This window comes from Borostomias antarcticus, assembly GCF_949987555.1.
Source record: "Borostomias antarcticus genome assembly, chromosome: 1".
NCBI lineage: Eukaryota > Metazoa > Chordata > Actinopteri > Stomiiformes > Stomiidae > Borostomias > Borostomias antarcticus.
Window position 1 is genome coordinate 50,367,535 of NC_140234.1, and position 23,477 is coordinate 50,391,011.

General features: G+C 39.7%; 1 protein-coding gene across 1 annotated transcript; it reads left to right on the plus strand.

Annotated features, from left to right (window-relative positions):
• Positions 1-3,320: 3,320 nt before the first annotated feature.
• On the plus strand, positions 3,321-22,431 carry LOC311307365 (integrin alpha-E-like; the record flags this gene model as incomplete). Its single annotated transcript, XM_084436160.1, has 28 exons — positions 3,321-3,328; positions 5,253-5,431; positions 12,398-12,500; positions 12,606-12,691; positions 12,785-12,858; positions 13,498-13,603; positions 14,808-14,929; positions 15,081-15,235; positions 15,351-15,510; positions 15,684-15,834; positions 15,971-16,041; positions 16,291-16,417; positions 16,525-16,661; positions 17,421-17,558; positions 17,991-18,209; positions 18,466-18,605; positions 18,718-18,854; positions 18,956-19,107; positions 19,230-19,349; positions 20,058-20,159; positions 20,251-20,343; positions 20,466-20,545; positions 20,816-20,896; positions 21,332-21,416; positions 21,642-21,728; positions 21,943-22,029; positions 22,154-22,261; positions 22,366-22,431. 28 exons carry the CDS (start codon positions 3,321-3,323, stop codon positions 22,429-22,431), a joined length of 3,174 nt encoding a protein of 1,057 aa, XP_084292286.1.
• Between the last annotated feature and the right edge of the window lie 1,046 nt (positions 22,432-23,477).

Sequence of the window (23,477 nt, forward strand, 5' to 3'; positions counted from 1 at the left end):
TAAAGTAACCACATGTCATGATCATTTGCATCATAGACATACGTTCATATCTATGATTAGCATCATCGTAGCAGCTTCATTGCTAAAAGCTTAGCATGTTAGCCGACGTCATTACATGACTTCCTATCCAATCAGAGGCAGAGTAGGGCGGGTCTTCCTATGGTGACGTGCTTTCCCGAGCTCGCAGGACTCACGAACGCGCGACCAGCGTCCCCGAGGCTCGTGCACAGCACATGTTTCAAATGGCTCGATACAGGTATTGGTGGCTTCAAAAACAAACAAAACCCCATTGAATTAAAAGTTTATATTGATTAGATTGGTCTCTGATGCTGAATGATACCGAGAAAAATTTTGTTTTCCTTTTCTAGCCCTATCTATCATCATCCACTAACATGGGAAATAAGGTTCTTGGGCCGCATGCCGTGAGGTGACTTGCAATACCGGGCTTTGGCCACTACGTCAAATGGCTTCATGCGCCGGTGAGCAACTTTCATTGAAATGAATAGGCAGCCATTTTCAATGCCGTCTCCAGTTATATTATACCTCCATGGTTCTGCCGAGTCAGAAACACCACTCTGACTGAGGAAGCACTTCCTGTTTTCAGAGTCCGCTTTGCAAACCGTAAACTGAACCAAGTAAGATTTTTCATTCATAAATTATGAAGTCCATCACTCTGTTTTTCTCAAAAACTGTAAACCTATCACACCTATCTCCCACATTGTTTGGTCAACTGACACCCCAATTAATACACTGCATCTTCAGACTGTCCTCCACAAAGATCTTCACAGATTTTTGAAATATAAAAAATTGAGCCCACAGTACATCAAACTGTTTTACTGTAAATAGTGCTGTATGCAGTTACTGCAAGTTCTCACTCAATAAGATGACACAATTTTCATGGACATGAAGTGTGAAATGTTTCAGAATTTTATCTTAGAAAAGGCATTTTTGACAGTATTTTGAAGTCTGTCCTCTTTTTGTCACCTCAAACTACTGCTGTTCATACAGGAAAAAATACACTACCCACAATCCTACAGTGCAACAGCAATGTCTCCACCAATCAGAGACATTGTTGGTAACCCTTCCCCAATAGTGGACCATAGTACTACAACTGGCTAAATTGACTCTGATTGAAAGGAGACCTGTGCTACTGATTACCTCAGCCCCAGCGACTGTGCAGGATGAGAGGTAATGTTTTTGGTGGTGTGTGAGCATGAGTGTGTTTATCTGTTAGTAGGATTATGCAAAAACTACTGGACTGATTTTCACGAAACTTGGTGGAAGGTAGCATGGTCCACCTTAGAACCCATTCAATGTTGAAGCAGATCTGAAGCACGGGCCGGATCCACAAATGAAAACAAAACTCAGAACGAAGCCAGCTCCCTGTGTGGGGGTGCTAGACATACGGGATTTGGACTGGGGTGTGCAGGGGGAGGGCCCGGAGTGCACCACATTGCACCGCTGGCTGTGACGCAAGGAGGGTGCCACAGAGCCGGCCAAATACAGCCACCCATTCACCTCCAGTCATTTTTACCTCCACCCCAGCAAATTACAGGGCAGGTCCACGAGCAGCCCAACCTCGGCCCAGACAGCCTATCACGTCCATTCATTTTTTGGACTAGGATTACACAAAAACTACCAGACTGCCATTCAAGAAACTCAGTGGAGGGGTGTAGCATGGGCCAATTTAGAACCCATTCAATTTTGGCGTGCACAGAGCCAGGAAATGCATTCAAGGCGGAGGTCTTTGCTAGTTGTTCTAGTTGTTTGATTGGTTTCCACCTGTCTTGTTAATCTGTGTATATAAAGCCTACATGTAACTCCTGTTTTGTTCTTTGTCTAATCATTATTTGCTGTAGCTGTTCATTATCCCCACTGTTTCCTGTGCCATTTTGTACTGTCTTTTGTTCTTCACTTGTTGAGTGTATACCTTGGTTTTATGGTTTAGTCTTTGGTTTTGTTTTTTCCCCCCCTTGTGGTGCCTTTATTTCAACAAATATTTTGTGGAAACTGATGAAACCCCCATGTTACATGCACCTGTGACATTTACATGCAACCCTTGTGCCATTTATGGCTTCTCAAATTGCAGGTAGCTCAACAAGAGTTCAATCCCAGGGGGATGTAGAATTAAAATGCTAATGCATACTCAGGCATTGTGTTGTGTGACATTATTATTTTTTTTAATTTGTAAATTGTTTCTTCATCTTGGTTGCATCCCTTCAACTGACCAGTCTTTTTTCTGCTTACATCTCATTCAGTCCCACCAGTGTTCAATCCAATCTATCCAATCAGAGAATCCATGCTCAGTCCAGAGTCCCACAACTCATTCCCATCACAGTATGTAGGCCTACTAATTATGTTTATCCAGGATTCCTATGGTGTAAATATCTAGCTGTGACATTTATTCTTTTTCAGGTCAAATTTCCAGCTTCTCACTTGGCTGAACAAGAACATGACCTTCCCTAGGTGTCTATGGTTGTGAGTTCAAGCCCCAGGTGATGCAGAATGAACAAGCTCATGCCTACTCTGATATTTTACTGTTTGGATTTCAGGCATACGATTCTTAAGATATTTTTTAATTTAAGAAGTCTTAAATAATTAGGGTCTGGGCATAGACCCTCATGTATTTTGTCATTTGTCTCCTCCTTCCTCCTCCTCCACAAAACGCCCAGCCCCAATCCAGTTCTGCGCAGCGGCTATAATTTTCTCATTTTCTCCGCTCTGCTGTCCTGACGTTAGTGGGCAGTTCATTCCACCATTGCGGGGCTAGGACAGAGAAGAGCCGTGACCCGTGTCGTTCGACCGCAGAGGCCTCAGAGGGACGGGGCAACCAGTCGACCTGAGGTAGCAGAGTGTAGTGGTCGGGAGGGGGTATCAGGTTTGACCATGGCCTGGAGGTTGAGGGAGCTATTCCTTTCATTGCCCTGTAGGCTAGTACCATAGTTTTAAACTGGACGTGTGCTGCTACAGGGAGCCAGTGTAGAGAATGGAGAAGGGAAGTTGTGTGGGAGAACTTGGGGTGGTTGAACACCAGGTGAGCAGTAGCTTTCTGGACAAGTTCCAGGGGTTTAGTGTCTGACCCCGGGTTGACGGCAAGGAGGGAATTGCAGTATTCCAGGCGGAAGATGACAAGGGACTCGATAAGCACCTGTGCCATTTCGTCAGTGAGGAAAGGGCAAATCCTCCTGATGTTGAAGAGCAGGAATCTGCAAGAGCATGTAATGGATGTGATATGTGTGGAGAACAACAGTTGGTCTTCCAGGGTCACACCCAGATTCCTCACAGTCCAAGTTGGTGTCACCACTGTATCTTCAATGGCAATGGCCAGGTCGCGGTGCAGGCAGCCCTTCCCCGGGAGGAACAGCAGCTCAGTCTTATCCAGGTTGAGCTTAAGGTGGTGTGTCACCATCCACTCCGAGATGTTAGCCAAGCACACAGCTATGCGTGGCTCCACTTGTGTGTCAGAAGGGGGAAATTACAGGACCAGTTGGGTGTCATCAGCATAGCAGTGATAGGAGAAGCCATGTGGGCGTATCTCTGATCTAGCATGATCAATCTACCTAAAGATGAGTCAAAGTCGAAATCAACTTTATTTATATAGCACTATTCATACAAGTAAATGTAGCACACAGAGCTGTATAGAATAAATAAAAACAGTTAAAATAGATAAAAATAAGAAAATAAAACAGGACAGATCATATATGGTAAAAGAGAGGAAACAGTAAAAAAAATGAAAAGTGAAAAGATACATTCTTTATTTAAAACGTAAAGCTACATGATAAAATCAAGATTAAAAAGATATGTCTTAAGATCTTGCTAAAAGTTCCCACAGTCTCAGCCATTCTTAGGTTTTCTGGGAGGGTATTCCAAAGGCTGGGGGCATAAAAACTGGGTTACCTCCCCATGTCTCTTGTCCCTGGCTCCAGGAATCATTAAAGGTTCAGTGCCAGAGGATCTCAGGGACCTACTTGGAAAAGCATGCCTGACATGTATTCAGGTGCATTACTATGGAGAGCATTATATAAACTAATAAAATAATCTTAAAATCTATTCTAATAGATAACTGTAAGAAAACAGGCTACACAGGGACGGGCTTGTATAAAGAAAAACAGACCTGAGCCCTCATAAAAGTAACGTTAATGGCTGGCTAACCTCTAGATAACCGTATGAGTATTCAGTTTCCCCTATAATTGTAACAAGAACCCCTGTCTGGCTAAAACAATGTATTTATTTTTATATCAAAACTTACGACTTTAATTTCACTGACGTTTTTAGCATAAGTTAATGGGAGTTTAATATAGCGAAAATTAGCATCACGTCTAACACAGACTCGGTTTGACAAAGCTATAGCTAATAGTCCATCGGCTAGTATTCATTGCGGACACTTACGGTCGTTAGTTGTGAGGACGCTGTGATGTCCTATTCAATTAAATCTCTGGTGGGCAGCTAATGTATAATAATGTAATGGCTGCTGCTATCCTAATGTTAAAGGATGAAAGAAGCCATCTTAACAGTTCGCTAGCTATCCAGTTTATATCACCAGTTGATATTGGAAAGACAACTGATGTTAGTTTAGGTAACATTAGCTAGCACCAACCTAGCTGGTTTTCATGTGGCTACTGCCTAACGTTAGCTACTTAGTTTACCAGTAGCTAGCTAACCTAGCTAACGCTAACGTTACTTACAGTTGCGGAGAAAAAGCTCCTGATATCCCTCATCCTCTTCGGAGGGGGAGGCGACATTGTGGTGGATGTACCTAAATGGCTGTCAGAATCACAACTGTATGGCTTGCTGACAGCGTCTGTCTGTAAGGCTGTTGGTCTTCAGATCAAGCGAAAATTTGAAAAATGCAACGATCTATCTCAGCCAAATGAGCCAATCATACGTCAGTTTAAAAAAATTAAAAATAAATAAAGGATACTGGGATGGCACATCCACGTGGAGGAAAAGGGTAGGCTAACGGTGTAATATCTAACTCGGAACATAATGCAAAATAACTCACTCAAAATGGTATGGTCAATTCTGTCCTTCCAAACTATGAGAAGGCCATCTAAATTATCTAATATAACTGCACTCCAAAAATAATGTGAACAAGGTTGCTTAAAAGTTGGTAGGGACAATTTGGGCCTCCCAAAATGTTGGTAGGGACATGTCCATACGCAAACCTATGCCCTTGTTGGAATACGATTGAGAGGGTATGTAGATGACTTAAGTTGTGACACACCTTTGCTCAGTATCTCTGTGTCAACCAGTGCAAACAAGTTCATACCACTGAGGGCCACCAACTGGGCTGCCAAAGGCGGGGAGAGCAACTGGTGGAGCTTGCTGGTCCGATCAGGCTGGTGCGCCGGCGCAAAAACACTGCATACGGTAGCCCTAGAGCTTGCTGGTCCGATCAGGCTGGTGCGCCGGCGCAAAAACACTGCATACGGTAGCCCTAGAGCTTGCTGGTCCGATCAGGCTGGTGCGCCGGCGCAAAAACACTGCATACGGTAGCCCTAGAGCTTGCTGGTCCGATCAGGCTGGTGCGCCGGCGCAAAAACACTGCATACGGTAGCCCTAGCCCTGGTTTACTTGACCAGTGAATATTGCGCACCGGTTTGGTGTCGTAGCGCTCACACCCGCCTCATCGACCTGCCTATCAATGAAGCCTTGCGCATCGTGACCACTCCTGTGGAAACCTTCCCATCCTTGCAGGCATCCAGCCCGCTGGCCTCCGCCGCACAGGAACCGCAGCACGTCTCACCTGTCGGGCCGTGGAGCTTAACCACCTGCTCCACGATAGGCTCACTGCAACAGCGGAGCCTCCCCGGTATTTCAAGTCGAGACACCCTTTTGTGCCTGCCGCATGGGATCTCCTGCAGCAATGCAGAGATCTTAACATCAGTGAGGCATTATGGCCAGACTACATTTGGCATGCGGAGTGGGAGGCAAACACCTCCAGACTCGAACTTATGGGGTTAGATCTGTTTCAATACTTGTCAATATACACCACATGTTTCACAAATGTTTTTTGGTGCCAGTAAATACAAGCGCCCAGGTGCCAGTAAATACAAGCGCCCAGGTGCCAGTAAATACAAGCGGTGCAAGTAAATACAAGCGGTGCACATGTTTGTGAGTTTGAAATATATTTGTGAACCACAAAAATACATTTGTGAAACAAGAATTTATTTGTGAATCACACAAATGTATTTGTGAATCACATAAATATATTTGCAAACATTATGAAAAATAACTACCATAGGGTTGACGGTAGATCTGTTTCAAAATCAATTTTGATTTGTGTCAGCAGTTTCATGGTTTGTGTCTCTCTCGCCAGAATGGTTCGTGTCTGAGGTGCAAGTAAATACAAGTTTGTGAGTTTGAAATATATTTGTGAACCACAAAAATACATTTGTGAAACAAGAATTTATTTGTGAATCACCAAAAAACATTTGTGAAACAAGAATTTATTTGTGAACCACACAAATGTATTTGTGAATCACCAAAATATATTTGTTAAACGTGGTGTATATTGACAAGTATTGAAACAGATCTAACCCCATACGAACTCCTGGTACCAACAAGTTGGGCATCCGTGAGTACAATGGAGATTCTAGGCTAGCTAGCCTACTTAGCTTCTAGACTCAGCAGAGCGTGGGCTAGACGTAGCGACTGTTATTGACTCGTCGAGTGAGAGTGAATGACACAGAAAACACATAACCATTGAGAGAGAGAGTCACTTCCATAGACTTCTATTGTAATCGTGGAATGCGGAAGTAACATGTGTCATGAGGCTACGTAAGTTCCAAAACACTACTGTATTACGGTGCGTTCGTTTATAACTGGGAGGTGGCAAATTGCGACTTGCTACTAGGAATTATTAAATAAAACGCCGCATGAACTCGCACTTCCTCGACGCAAATTCGGATATGTTTCTCAGCCCCCAGTTGCTCGAATGCACTAGCTATAACTAGGTAACTGTGATATAATGGTATATAGCTCGAATGCACACAGGTCGGAGGTAGGTATTTTGCCACTTGCGACTTGCCACCTCCGACCACAAATGAATGCACCATTAGTTCCAGAGTGGAAGCCTGTTCATTTTCAATGTTTCCGGGGCACTCTCTGGTAAATCGATGAAATTACTGCATTTTTTGACATTTTAACACATTCGCAAACCTCTCTTCAATTTACAAATGGTATTTTATATAGCCAGCTTTAGTTAGATAATGTTTATCACTCATTAAATTGGAAATGCAGTTAGCTAACGTAAGTAACACTATATCAGCTGGCCAACATTCATTAAATTTGTCATTTAGCAGACACTTTTATCCAAAGCGACTTACAATAATTGCATTTCAAGTGTCTAAGAGCATAATCTAGTGCTAAAGCGAAAGTGCGAACAGCAAAATAAATACAATAGGTGCTTAAGGTTAAGGTCCGGGTACTCTTGAAGAGGTGAGTTTTGCTATTCTTATGGTGCCCTGCGGCTTCACAATCACTGGCGCTACATCTTGTTTTGGGAAATTCTGCTTCTAAACCTAACCAACACTAACCCAAATATACCACACTGTATGAAAAGAGGGAGTCTTGGAGCACACGCGCCACCTTTTAATTATACACTTTATTTGGTGCGATTTCACCAACGTTTCGACTTGCGTCTTTTTCAAGGTGATAGGTGTGAATGAGTTTGACAGCTCTTATATACTCCACTTCTGGTTAGAGCCCATTGCTCATTGGTGTAGAGATAAAGGGGAGGAGCCCATGCAGTCAACTCGTATCCAGAAGTCTACCACAAAAATATACACAAATATAAAGAGTAGGGGATTATCATCCCAATAAATCGACACCTACATACAAATATAAACAAGAGGTACCCAAAACAACCAACACCATTCCAAATATTGTGCATGTAACATTATACCTGGCTACGAAAGGTCAAATAACATGTTATCAAATCGGTCTCAGCCGGCATCTATGAGCAAATGTCTAGAACGTGTATCAAAAAGACATAATGTTTAGGCATACAATATTAAAGAGCATTATTGATATAAAACAGTCCTATAGGTACAAAACACATTATTAAAAGACATGTTATCTAGGCCTCTGTAGGTTTCAAGCTACTACTATAGAAAGCAAGGTTCTATTGAATTTAGTTCGGAAATCCAGAAACTCCCATCTGAGTAGTGCATTGATAATGTAACCTCTGGGGGAGGAGTGATTTTCTCAATGCCACATAATTTCAAGGGGGCTGGTGAACCGTGATTGGCACTTGCGTAATGACGTGTTTATAGGGCCTTTGTAGTTTGGGGGCCCAAGGCAATTGCCTACCTTGGCCTCATGGGTAAGTCCGCCCTTGCTATCACGGTCTCCCCTCAGCCTAGTCATATGGGGGGAAAAAAGGAGGAAAGAATTGTTGAATCTCTGGTTTGAATAGGCGAATCTGATTCGACACAAAATTCAGTCTGGTACAGCCCTAGTAGAGTGCATTGCTGATATAAATGTGTGGATGTCACAGAACGTATTCTAGCTAAACCAGGACAAAACAGAGGTGTCTGATCATTGTTGGAAAAGTTGAAAGGGAGAGAATTTTAAAACGCTGACACTAAATGTTAACGATAGAGAAAATACTGTACGTAGACTTCGTAGCCTTTGCTATATTCCTTATGAGAAACTATCTCACTTTATTTTAGTAGTTACAAATAGAGCAAAGTAGATGTTAGATGAGCTGTTTAGTAGCTAATGAACTGCCTTTTCTGAAGCTCACAGAAACTTCCTGTTGGAAAAGGTTTTCAGAGAACGGGGCCTTGCAGTCGACAGACTGAGAAGAGCTGAGGTAAACCACACTCTGTCAGATTGGTAGGCAGGGAAAAGATCAGGTAGTACTTTGGTCAAAGAGATGGTTCTGATGATGTCATGGGTTTTTCCACCCCTATGCTGATTGTCAGAGAATGGTCATCCCTTCACCCCACAGCTCGACATGCTGCCCCAGCTTGTCACTGCAGTTATGTAGGACGAACAAACATCACACCAGTTTCACTTCTGGTTTGGTTAACTGTATCTGTGGCCTAGAAGCCTGGTTCAAGAAAAAATATTTCCAAATAAAACTGAAATGAAAATACAGTTGTAGACTAAAATATTTCACAATTTCTTCCAGAAATTTTTTGAAATTGAAAGATATTTTGGTGTCCACATATATATTTCTTTGGTAGTGGAACAAAACAAAAAAGCTAATAATTAAGAAATTAAAAAGGAACAAAAAGAAGACAAAATAATACTTTGTTTATTCTACAAACTGTATAAATCTTAAAATGTCAACTTTTAAAGGTTGTTAGAAATAATTTGATTACATGCAGGAGATTTACTTATGCTTCGGAATGTACTTCATCAGTGGTGAGTAACAGGTGCCTGGAATATATAAAAATTACTCATTCAGTCAGTTTAAATATGTTGATGTTCATGTGGTCCAGTCATACAAGTATTTAGGAGTGTACCTGGACAACAGGCTGGAATGGGCCAGAAACACAGTACATATACAAGAAGGGACAGAGATAACTTTACTGCCCTACATTTTGTGTCAGTCAGACAGAGAGCTCAGTATAATGAGTATATGTCAGTGCTGCACAAATACAATAGCATATTGTATTATTGAAAATATTTAATATAATAATTGTGCCCCCTCATGCAGTTTAACCACAACAGGCCTATGCTCTATGTAAGCACAACTAGCGATTCATCAAGACAGATTGATGAAAACAACCGTTTCGCTGCAGAAAAGAAACTGCATTCTAAGTGCCCCGACCACCGCCATTACATGGATATACTGGCTCGCGCTGGATTTTAAATTTCTTCTACATGCCTCCGAACTACACCAAAGTGATCTCGGTGAGTCAAACGTCTTATAATATGTCGTAAATAAGGTCCAGGTTGTCAAAAACGAGCATTGTCCTTTAAGACTGAGCCCTGACAACGGGTCTGGTGCATGAAGCTCATCCTTGGCTACGGTGTCAATAATTCTGTCAATGCCATTTCTTTATATTTTCTGTTTGAAAAGAACATTAAGCTCTGAATGGAAAATAAATGTTCTGTAATTTGACAGTGAATTAAAACATTGTGGAGATCAAATAGTTTTGGCAATTCCAATTTATTTTTAGAGGAAATAATTATATTAAAGGTATAATATGTAGTATGTGGATTATTTCCCCCATCTAGTGTCTAAAGATAAGAACTGCAACAACACAACGTATTGGTTGCCAAAATGCCAGAGAATGCACTGTTTCAGTCATACTGTGATAAGATCTTCACTCCGATACGAACATAACATTACACTAATGAGGAATCACAATCAAGTATTTCAGGGTGCCATGTAATAAGTTACGTTAGATGCTGTAGTGTGGAGATAACGTTAGGTCTGTCTATGCAGATTCCAAGAAAGATAACGATACCTAGTTAGCTAGCTTACCAGTCTAGTAGAAAAGTAGTGTCATAGAAATTGTAGTTTCACCACCTCACCACCTCCCTCAACCTTTCACATAGCTGTGCTAATCTAATTTATGACAGGATGACCTCCAGGAGGTCAACACACCTAGACGTTATCTGCTCCAGAATAACCATCCTTTGTCCCATTTTCCCTGCAAGAATTACCGCCTTTTCTCATGTGTCTGTATTCTCGACCACTGTTGATGATGCCTGCCATTTAATATGACGTGCACAATGGGTTAGCCAATCACATCCCTGGAAGCATCATACCTGTGTATTGCTTGAATATAAGGCCGCGCAAGACCAGACTGCGGCACTTCTGTTGGATGAACCACTCACGTGCGTTGTCCTGAAGTCCTTGCGCTCGTATGTTTTCTCAATAAACCAGACTTGACCTCTTTGAGCGAATCTTGGCAAATCCTTTTTGACCAGATCAGTTAAAAATCTTCTACAGTAGCCATGTCACCATGCAACTTTATCCCATGAAACTCCATAAACTCCATCCAATGAGCAAAGGCTGGCCCGATATTTATCTGACTTTTGCTCCTTCTTCGGTCACTGAGCTTTTGAGATTTGTATCGCACGGTTCGCCGGGGCTCAGGCAGAGAAGCAGGATGACAAAACTCGACCATTTTACCAAACGTTTTGCTGGAAAGAGTGAGCAGAAGTGGACGGAAAAGCTACGGTTTTATAGTCGCACACACACTTGATGCTAACCAACATCTATAATGCTGCTAATTCATGGAAGTATAACGTTTGCTGGCTACTGCTAATCTCATAGTGGTGAAGCTAGAATAGTACTTGGCAACCCAGCACGCAGTACCAACGCTGTAATACTATTGGCTGGTATGATATCAACAGAGTGTCATTGTCGGGCCGTCAAATTTTCATAATGTAATAATTTCAGACAAACTATCATTTTTTATGGAAAAGCAATACATTTACTCTGCAGCCTTCACAAAGCCCTATGGATGTTTTTTTATTTTTTATTTATTTATTTTAATCCACATATAACATATTATACCTTTAAAGAAAAGTGAGTAGAAAGGTGCATGAAGATCATAGATCATAGTATCATGGCAAGGGCGCAAATATTTCTGTCCATGACTACATTCTTATTCACATATTGTAGTGTGTTGGGCTAAATTGGTGGACAACCTACAGTACTACTGTACAGTAAATTATCTGTTGTGATGTCATTACCCACGGCCACAAGAGGTTCACTGTCTGACTGCAGTTTAACTTTCACTTCCATGTGCAGTAGACAGAGAACAAAAGAAGTTTAAAAGAATGAAAGAAAGTTTAACAAATTAGAATCAATATGATTCAAATATGTGCTGAGTAGTTTCTGTTTCTCTGTGCTGTGTAAAGCCTTGTGAAGAAACATGATTCGGATACTTTTATTGCTGACAGGTATGTACTGACGAATGTTTCTACATTGCTTTTCAAATTAAACAGCAGTAGTCCTTGGTGTGGGTCAATTATTTGCGTAGAGAACTGATCTGTAAGGTTATTTAGTCTATTTTCCTCCCGCCTAAGCACTTATTGTATTTTATTGTATTATATTATATTGCACTGTACTTTAGATTGCTATTCTTGCACTTTGCCTTCAGCACTAGATTATGCTCTTAGTCACTTGTTTTAGAGAGAAGATGCACTTGTGAGTTCTGGCAAGTAGTAGTACATTGGCTCTTCCTACGTTAAATGCAATTATTGTTAGTCGCTTTGGATAAAAGCGTCTGCTAAATGACTGTAATGTAATGTAATGTAATATTTCGTTTTTGATAAATTCCAAAACATGTTATATATGTAATATCTTGTCAAATTGTTTTTTCCCAAGCATTTCAACATAATTTGTGGTTGGGTGGCATATGTGCAATGTACGCTATTATAAATCTGGATACACTCCCCTACATACAGCTTTTTTGTGTTACAGTTATATGCACAGCAGCAGGGTTCAACATTTTTACAAAGCCTCTGAAGAATTTTCATAAGAACGATGGTCTCTTTGGACAAAGCACTGTTCAGTCCAAAGATGGGTAAGTTTCTCTATCTACTGTATCTTGTACAGTACAATATGTTCAGTGAATTATCACAAATAATTTACACACAGTACATCAAAGTGTACTGATCTACTTCTACAGGGTTTTGGTCACATCCCCAAATTCTAGACCCCCAGTGTTATTAAGTTGTACCCTCAAGGACATGTGTTCTGAAGTGAATATTTCAGGTGAAGTATACCACTTTTATAATCAAAATTGTAATATCCAGGGATGTTTTACTAAGCACTTGCTGTTTGTAATTGTGTAATTGTCTTCTGTAGTTGAGGCAGTTAAAGGACTCAGGCCTATTGTGTCAACTTCCAATAGTTTGACTAAAGAAGCCCAGAAGCATATGGTAAGTTTGGTGTGAGAGCATTGTTACATTTCTGTGCAAAATTTTGCAGTTGCAAGAGTAGCAGCTTAATCACTAGTATCTGCTCAACATGTCTGTTGACAAAACCACAGTTTCCTCTTGTGGTGGCATCTGATGTTCCTCCCTGTCTGCAAAACCTGTGACTCTTAACACAAAACATCTCTCACTTTTTCTGTTTCTTTAACTTTAATCAACTTTAATTGATCAGATCACTCATTTGTTGAACATACAAATAAATGTTTTCTAAATCTCTATAAGTAGAATTGAGAAACAATCTCAGTTGCTAATGTGAGTCATGCTCTCTTCGCTCAGCATGTAGCCACAATTGGGTCAGATAAGACAGTCACATTGCTCCACATTTCTCCATTTTGAGTTTACGGGAACCCCGCAGTGCTATTTGAAATGGCTCTTACATGTATCTTGCATTATATTTTTAGCGACACCACCAAACAGCATATGTTTTACTGTCGAAAAGATTAATAAAAGAAAAGGAAGATCAGGTGGTTGGTCATCTTTATCTTTGGCCAGTGATCATCCAACAAGCTTTTTACATTGTCAATTATTGTCACCTAAAGGCCTAAAGCAGATCATATTTGGATCATTAGCACCTTCTCCCACCAGGTCTGTCAACAGGTGAGGAAGGAGAAGAACATGAATGAGGATCTCAATGGGAACTGTGCTATTATCAGTGCTCATAAGCTGGAAGCGATCAACCCTGCTGTACTGGGTAGGCATCCCTATGTAGCTCAATTAATAAATAAGGACGAATTATGTGTCAGGGCCCTATAATACAAGCACACTACAACCATAATACAAGGGATAGTGTGCTCTGTTGGACATTTAGCCCTATTTGGGGTTTGTCTACCATGAACCTGAAACCTAGAGACCATAATTTCACTGATCGTTCCATTATTGAGCTAGCTGCAGTTTTTATGCAGGTTCTCACTGGGCTACAATGGAAGTCAATGGGGCACCTGTAAATGTGTTGGAAAAACTATTTCTATACAGTATTTCATTTTAGGTTCTGACTGAGTTCTTACTGTACTGTGCTTTTCCAAGACGGGAAGCACAGGGTGTAATCTTACCAGTCTCAGTATATCTCTCTTGTGAAATATATTGCATTCTGAGTATTTTAAGTTGTTTGGCATGACTTGCACATATAGTAGTCCTCTGTGGGAGCAGTGAAAACAAGCGCCAGGGGAATGCTTATTTCCAAGTCATGTCAAACATGTACAAATATTTGGATTGTGATACATTTCACAGGAGAGCATACTGAGACTGATAAGATTACACCCTGTGCTTCCCCTCTTGGAAAAGCACATTTAAACTAAAATGGTATAAGAATAGTAGTAAGAAAACAATGATGCCTCATACTGTACCTATTTTCTGAATTTAAGTTGTAACACAACTGGAAAGAAATGTATCCATCAGTCAACACAGTCGAAACAACAACAACAACAACAGAGACAAATCCATGGAATTTCCAGGTAAAAAGTGTCTATTAAATAAAATGATTGTTTATAGTTAATGAAAGCAACAGACTATGGGGAGACTGCAATATTCTATGTACTTTATTTCAGATGAGTCCATCCATCAGCCACAGCATGGCATAAACAACAAAAACAACAATAACAACAATTATGATGAGAATGATGTGGAAGGTAAGGTCATCCTATAAATATTATGTGGATCAGTGTGGTGTAGCTGCAGCACACAAACAGTTTTTGAGTATAATGTATGTTAAACAACTGTATAGTCATGTCTTCAATCAGCAGTGAATGAACATTTGATATATCAAAGCCTGATTTTGAGCCTAATCAAACATACAGTATTTGTAATTTAAGACTGAGAGACTGAGAGTAATTTCATTTCATACATTATTTAATTTCAAGTCTTAGTGAGTTCTTACTGTGTTGGCTGTTTGTTACTAGATCCTGGGACTGAGATTGCATTTTTACTCGATGGTTCTGGAAGTATTGACATAACTGACTTTGAACGAGCAAAGCGGTTCATCTCCACTGTGATGAGAAAAGTTTGGGAGAAATGCCTCAATGTGAGTACAGATCAGCCTCACAGTGCACATCAACAAAAACACTGAGTGACCTTATTAATGCACTAGTACTCACCCGCATGCTATTTATAGTTGCTGAGTTTGAATAACAGAGGTATTACATTTATATTGTGATGAAAAACTCTTTTCACAGTGTGACTTTGCAGTACTTCAGTTTGGGACAGATCTAAATGCTGAACTCCTGATAGAAGAGAGTATCAGCAACAGCACTAAGGCTCTTGAGATGGTCAACAACATTAAACAGATCAAAGGAGTAACAAAGACTGCTTCCGCCATAATCTATTTGTGGTATGTGCAATGGGATATATAGAATGTACCTCAATTCTAAATCATTACACAAATTACACAACACAAAATACAATGTCTTCTTGACTTTGACATTTGTTTGAATATGTATTTTCAGTGATCACATCTTTGTGGCTGAGAACGGGTCAAAAAAGGACTCTAAGAAAATAATGATTGTGTTGTCAGATGGGGAGATCTCCCTTTTCGACAAAAAAAAGAATGAAGAAAAAGCTCTGAATCGGCTTGAGACTAGAAATATTACAAGCTTTGCTATTGGTGTAAGCATTCTTTCTTGAAACTGCATCTTCACTGCATAATCTACAATGTGATAACCTTGATTTGAATCTGATGTATAACAATAATAATAATAATAATAATAATAATGCATAGTAATTAATAATAACAATAATAATACAAGTATATAGTATAATAATGAAGATTCATTGCTCAGGTTGGAGATGAAATAAAACACTCAAAAACTGCAATTGAAGAGATGAAGAAGATCACTTCAAATGAGGATAACCTTTTTTTGGTTGATGACTACAAAGCCTTGGACAGCATTCTGTCTAGGTTAGAGACAAGCATCATCAAAGGAATTGAAGGTAACACTGAAGATATTCTTTGCCAATGCAGAGTACATTGCAATTCTAATTATCTTCATGATATACTCACAAAATGTGTGCGCGCGAGTGAGTGTGAATTTTAGTCTAACGTGTTTATGTTGGATTTACAAACTAGGCATAAAGCAGGGGGACGGCTTTCAATTTCAACTCGCTGAGGCTGGATTCAGCAACCACATGGCACCTGATGTAAGATTCTTGTGCAAAAACAAACAAGCATGTTTTTAAGCCAACTGCTATTTCATGGGCTTATACAGTAATAGTCTCCATACAATGAAGTAACTTCATTATTTTGGTGTACTGTTCCTTTAAACTGGCCACCATATCAATGGATGTAGTGATAATCGACACCTATGCATTCAAATCTACATAATGTACCTCAGCAAGAACATTCTAATACCTTGAAGTTAGTCTCAAGCATTGTTCTCTCTTTTCCAGGGGTCCATCTTGTTTGGAGCTGTAGGGGCCAATGAATGGAGTGGGGGGTTGATTGTAAGACACCCCGGCGGGAAGAGTGTGACCTTCCTAAATGAGTCTTCGTCAGGACCAGGGTTCGCCTACCTGGGTAGGAACATTGAAAAGTCTATATCCTGCTGTTGTTTAGTTTCACTTCTACATCCCTTCCTAGGCCATGAACATATATTTGTGTGTGTGTGTGTGTGTGTGTGATAGGCTACAGTGTGGTGTCAGCGGTGGGCTCCTTTGGAACCTTATACATCTCAGGGGCTCCTCGCTACCACCTGACAGGCGGGGTCTTTGTCTTCAATGCAGCCTCACACAAGCAGCTCGCAATACTTCAGGGTGATCAGGTTAGTAACTAAATGTAGCCTACTTTGTGATGTGCAGATACAGTATTGGCCCTCATTTACTGGTGATCATGCGATAGAAAACTGGGTGTATGGTAATTTCCACACCAAGTTCGACATTTATCAAATTGGAGGTGAGCGGAGGCTGCGATCAAATCTCACGTCAAGTCTGAGCTCGTGTACGCAAGTTTGAGAATTATCATATGACTGATTCTAAGCGTAGCCAGATATTTATCACTTAAAAATATGTAGGCTACCATGGCTAAATATTCTGTTTTGTAAAGGCCGACTGTGTCATATATCCATACCAAAAATGGTTTGCAATTAACAGAGTAAACAGGTTTTTGATGTAAGAGTAATTTCACTTTCATTTTGAGATAGCCTACTTATTAGACTATGCAGCCTTGCAAGTCTTAAAAAGAAATCAAAATTAATCTTACACCAACCAATCAATCAACCAATCAATCGATCAATCAATGCCATGCTACTGACATGATAACAAGTAATCAAAATTAAAAAATTTAAAGCTATAGGTAGGCTTATTCAGTCACTAAAACAGCTACTCTTGCTGATATGGACCAATGGTGGGAGTGACCATCTCATGGGTAATATAGACCATAAAATGTTTATTTCAATATTCTACTGCCTGTGATTATTTGTGAACCTACATACAGCGTGTGTCTATAATTACTAATTTCATTAACACTTCCATTAATAGTTTCACTAAGTATATCAACCTGACCCATTTCTCCATGCTCGTAGGTTGGCTCATACTTTGGGTCAGTGCTATGTGCCCTAGACACCGATAAGGATGGCCAGACAGACTACCTGCTCATAGGAGCCCCACACTTCCATCAGAAGGGGGAGGAGGGCAAAGTGTATGTATACAGTCTTCATGAGGTAAGTTGAGAGGAGTATAATTTTAGTCATTTAGCAGATGCTTTTATCCAAAGCTACTTCAAATAAGTAGGCTACTCTGTCTAGAGTAAGTGAACGACTGTACAGTCATTGTCAATAAAACTATTGTATTAATAAGTGCAACTAGCAGTCACAGTGCTAAGTGCGAAGATAAATCAAATCAGGTTAACAACAAATCAGGTTAACAAGGTTTTATCACACTTTATCATAGTTTTCACTGTGCGGTATGGTAGTCCAGCAGCATTCCTTTTTTTTTTTACTGTACATATGCATATTTTTCAATGTTATTGTGTTATATCCTGTAGCTATGTGTCAGGTGCCCGATGAAAATAAAAAATAAAACATTAATGGTACCGGGACACATTTCTTGTAACATGGTTTTGTTTTTTAATTGGAATTCTGTTGTGTTACTAGGGAATGTTTCTAAAGGAGGATTGGGAGTGGCAGGGTGCGGACAAATATGAATTTGCCAGGTTCGGGTCGGCCATTGCTGCTGTGGGAGACCTGGATGGGAATAAATACAATGATGTGGCTGTGGGGGCTCCTCTGGAGGAGGATGACAAATCTGGATGTTCCGGAAGCATCTACATTTACAACGGAGTCCCTGAAGGGATATGCAGTCACTTCTCACAGGTGACTCCCGTTTAGAACAAGTAGCTGACAAAATGGCAGCTGCTCAGTTACTTTGACATTATAAAGTTACAAATGTTTTACAGTTGTCTTTTCATAAAATGTACAGTATACAATAGATTGAAAGAGACAGTTTAGTTACATTAATTCAGTTATTTAATCATGAAATGTTATATGTGAACTTAAGGTGATGAATTGTAAAATAGTAGAAATGTTCACAATAATGTTATATCACATCTTGCGTTTTTCTGTCATGCAGAGAATCCCAGCTGGAGATTTCCCAGAGGAGATGAAACTCCGCCATTTCGGTCAGTCTGTCAGTGCCTTCTCTTATCAAGCAGACACTCGGAGACAAGCATACATCAGTGTTGGGAGCCAAGGCTACGTCACCGTACTGGAGTAAGTTACGACAACAAGGTGGTCAAAAAGGTTTGAGATTGGAGAAGAACCTGCAATATCAAATTAATTGTTATAGTTTTTCCTGCTATAAATCATGTTTAATTTCTCCCAGAACCCTCCCTGTCATTGCCTTCAAACCAAGGATGAACATAACACCTAACAACATCTCTCTTTCTGAGCAAACAAATACAAAATCCACACAGGTCACTTTGAAGATTTGCTTCAACTCAGAAAAGGAAAAACTTAAGAGTATGTATACATTTTTGCTTCGGTAGATATTGCAGTGTTATTATGACTTTTTTAAATGAACTGGTGAAAAACTTGTCATATCCTCTTCTTTTTTTTATCAGCTGGTGAAAAACTTGTCATATCCTACAACATTCATCTGGACGCAGGACAAAACAAAAGACGTCTGTTTTTCAAAAACGAAACAGTCAGGGAGGGAAACTTCACATTACTATCGGAAATAGAATGTTTGGACCCTGTCAAGCTACTCTTCAAGGTAGGTTTTAGAGCCACCCATTCCCTATACACTACAACGCTGGTGAAGATATATCAATTACTGCATTGTAATTTGAGCATTTGACACTTCTCTAACACTGTAAGTGTTTTCCTCTTTCTCAGGGCTGCTATGACTGTTTCTCACCCATCGAGGTCAAGCTTAGCTTCACCTTACCCTCAAACACCGCTGAAAGACCTCTACGGATTTTGGACGCTTTCACTCCTACAGAAGTCACTGAAAAGGTTAATGCATTTGTTTAACTCATCATATTCAAAGTCAAAGTTATTGAAAAACAAATCATGTTATTCTATAACCCTTAACAAATGTGTCAGTACACTCATAACTTAATCTAGATTAAAGCAAACATGAATCCCATTGTGTCTTCTGTTTAAACATTCAGATTGAATTTCAAAAGGATTGCTTAAATAAATGTGTTGAAGACATATCCCTGTCTGATTCAAGATCAGAGTAAGTCCATTTCTTCAAAGAGACATTCTTAAAATAATGTAAATGATAAATGGACTGCACTTACTGTATATAGCGCTTTTCCACCTTAGCGGCACTCAAAGCGCTTTACAATGGCCTCTCATTCACCCATTCACACATACATTCACACACCAATGGCGGTAGCTGCCATGCAAGGTGCTAACCTGCTCATTGGGAGCAATTTGGGGTTAGGTGTCTTGCTCAAGGACACTTTGACATGTGGACAGTCGGAGCTGGGATTCGAACCACTGACCCTTCGATCAGTGAACGACCCGCTCTACCAACTGAGCTACTATTACATTATTAGAAATATGCAATCCTATTTAGCACAATCCACTACCCCATTTGGCAAATACATACTGTAGTGTAAAAAAGTGCTCTCCGTCTTACCTGTTTTGTTTCACACTCTTCCATGCTGATGTCTGTGTATCAGCCGTGACAGAATCGTCATTGGATCTGACCAGAATGTGTCGATATCCTTCAACCTGACCAACCGTGGGGATGGTGCCTACATGACAACACTTGTTCTGACATACCCCAACATTCTTCTCTACATCTCTACTACAGTAATTTATCTTAAATCAAACATAGAAATTAATTTTGAGACTGAAAAGTGCTACCCAAATAACTAAATGATGTATTGTTCAGCATTCGCAGAAAATGAAGGGGTCTGTTGTTTGTGAGGTCAAAGCCAAGAATTCTCAGTTGAAGTGTCATCTTTTACATCCGGTCTTCAGAAGAAATGCTCAGGTAGGGTTACAATACGGTAATTAATAAAAATTAATAAAATTACCTTAAGTGACACAGCCCTATGGCATTATTCAGTCCAAACGTCTTCTGACTAACTTGAGATATCCTATTCATACTTCCAGATGAATTTCTCCATCTACTGGCAGCTGGTCAACAAGAAATCAGAGATGCAAAATGCTTCTATCATCGCCATCTTAACATGGTTTGACACCTTCAATTCCATTGAAAGCATATTAAAACTTAAAATGGCTTATAAGGTTATAAAAGTTATGACTTATACGGTTTAAAATGTTCATAATCCTTTTATGACGCATACAAAAAATAATACAATAACGTTGAGTGAAATCCATATGTTCAAGGCTTTAATTTTGATCCCTATGGTAGTCACCTTCTCGTCATTTATGTATTTGCTTAAGTGATAAGAAAGGCTTTCAAGGTCCTTATGATACAACTGAGTGGTTTTGTGTTACAGTGAGAATAGAGACACCCATGTGCTGGATAGTAAGGAGTACATGTTTGGAATAAAGAATGCTTTGAAGGTCCAACTGACCGGGTGAGTATAAACCAAAATACAGTTTAAGATTGAACTTCTATTCTTGAATACTACCTTTATGCTACCATGTACTTCCAGGGATGTTACGCCGAATATGGTGAAATTCATTGATACAACTGAGAAAGCACAGCTGACCTTCAAATTTCAGGTATGTTTGCTACTGTATGTGCCATTTCCTTACCTGAAAAGGTAGGTAGCTCAGTGGTTAAAGCATGACTGAAAGGCCATTGGTTCAAGGTGGTCCTGGGCCACTTGACAATCATTGCCTACTGTTGTGCCCTTGAGCAAGGTTTACTGAAGGAACATTAGCACAAAACAGTTGAAGTCGCTTTGGATAAAAGTCTCTGTTAAATAACTGAATAGTAAACATTGTTTTGTATGCTACACTTGCATTCCTCTAAAATCTTCTTTTTTATAGCTTCTTGGTGACAACAGCCACAACGCCACTATACACATGAATATTAGCATAACATTGCAGACTCGTCACACCGACTTGAAGATGATCAGCACCACACCCAAGGCATGTCAAAAACAAACAACTTCAATTGTTTGTTTTCAACTGTGGTTTAACATGGTATTACAGTACTTAATCTAGTAAATGACTGTGTTTACAGGATAAATGTGTGGTCCCTGCAAGTACAGAAGTTCAAGTGAGTATACTTTATCATGAAATACTGTAATTTGCTACTTTCATTGTTTTTGATTGGAGATTGTTTTTTAATGGTAACTTGAGCTATTTTTCCAGCCACATGGAGAGTATCTCATCCAGTGTGCAGTGACAGATCTGCAGGAATTTGTCATTAAGGCTGAGGCTACAATCAGAGATGTTCAGGTGGGTATACCTTCACTAGATTCCTGAGCAACATCTGAAAGTGGCTGTTCATTTGCCAAGTTGAATAAAAATCAAATGAAAGATTACACTGTAAGATGAGTAGTATCAAACTAAGCAGGCTTAGTGTTAGTATAGTTAATAGTAGGATATATACAGTATGTATATTCCATCTACTTAATCCATGCTACTGTTATCTATGTTTTCCTCCTTCCAGGATGCAACTGAAAAGATTACAGCTGAAGCTACTCTGGGATTCGACAAGGATCGATATGAAGCTCTGGAAGTGAAACCCATGGAGCTGGTAAGATTGTCTTTACATTTTCGTTCTGTACAGTTTCATCTTTTATTTTTCACATTTTCTACATTTACCTATGGTTAAATGAATTTTGGAACCTTTCGACAACATTCTCTTCTTTGTTCCTCAGGTTGTGACAATGAGGAAGCTGGCAGTGGAGAAATCAATGGGAGCCATCATCGGGGGGTCCATAGGAGGCTTTCTCTTCCTGGCTCTCATCATCTTCTTGCTTATCAAGGTATGCTTGAGGTCTCATTGCATAGTAATGCACATCAAATGTATCATACATTCGTCGAGCATCACCTATAAACTAGGTATAAATATTCAAAATGTTGCTTTTAGTGTGGCTTTTTCAAACGACGTCATGAGGTGGGACAGAGACCTTCCCAGCGGTCCAACGCCAGCTAGACAAGACATCAATGATTGAGTTAATGTTTATTCAGCTGTTCTGATGCTGCTCTGCTCTGCATCCATGTCATTTACTGTTCCGGCATTGTTGGCTTGGGATGGGGTTTCATGTTATTGTTTAGATTTATTTTTTTTATTTTTTTTAAATATCATGGGTTTTCATGGAATAAATTGTTTGAATTGTGATTAATAATTTGCTTTTTTCCAAGTGTTATGTATACCTTTTCATAACTTGATGATTTAGTGACTGCTTAGTGTTTTTGTTATCATTATTTTAATACAATAATAATTATAATATCAATCCATTCTACTGCTATAAATCTAATATTGTTGCCCTTTTTCAATGTTTGCGTATACACTTAAAAAAAGAAACTAGTTTATTAGACCTGTCAGAGGTCTTTCATGATCCCTATTACCGAGGCTAATCTAACTTGTGTTAGAATGCTACTGTACTACGCCCTCCTGTGTTCAAACCAGAAAGCTGTTGATTATGTGAGTCAGGGAGTTTGGGTAAATTTATTATGTTATCACTGAAAACCATGTAAAGAATTTAATACTCATTCAATGTGCATTGCTGATTTGAAGAGGAATGAATGTAAGTGGATAATGGAATGCTCACCATAAGCAGCCTATGTAAAAACAATGGAATATTCACCATAAGCAGCCTATTCATTTAGGCTCGCTGACATGCTTCATAGCAATACAATCCTCTAATGTCACCATTACTACTGTCAAGTTGTCAAATTACCCCGTTTTCATTGTAAAAAGACAGATGACACTTTGTCATTTTTTGTATTCTATTAGCCTGCCATTACATCACCACAGGTGGGTTCTGTTAGTATAGGTTGAGTATTGTAATTCTCAGTGTGTACAAACGTTTGACATGTCATTTTCAAATCATCTTCTAAGGTAGGCTTGAATACCGTGGCAGTGGGCCTTTAAGTACCAGTTGGCTTGAAATGGCTATGAATAAATAATGCATATGAGTTAATGTGTCTTGTCACTTATACATCTGAAGGGCATGACACGCCTGCCTATGATATCAA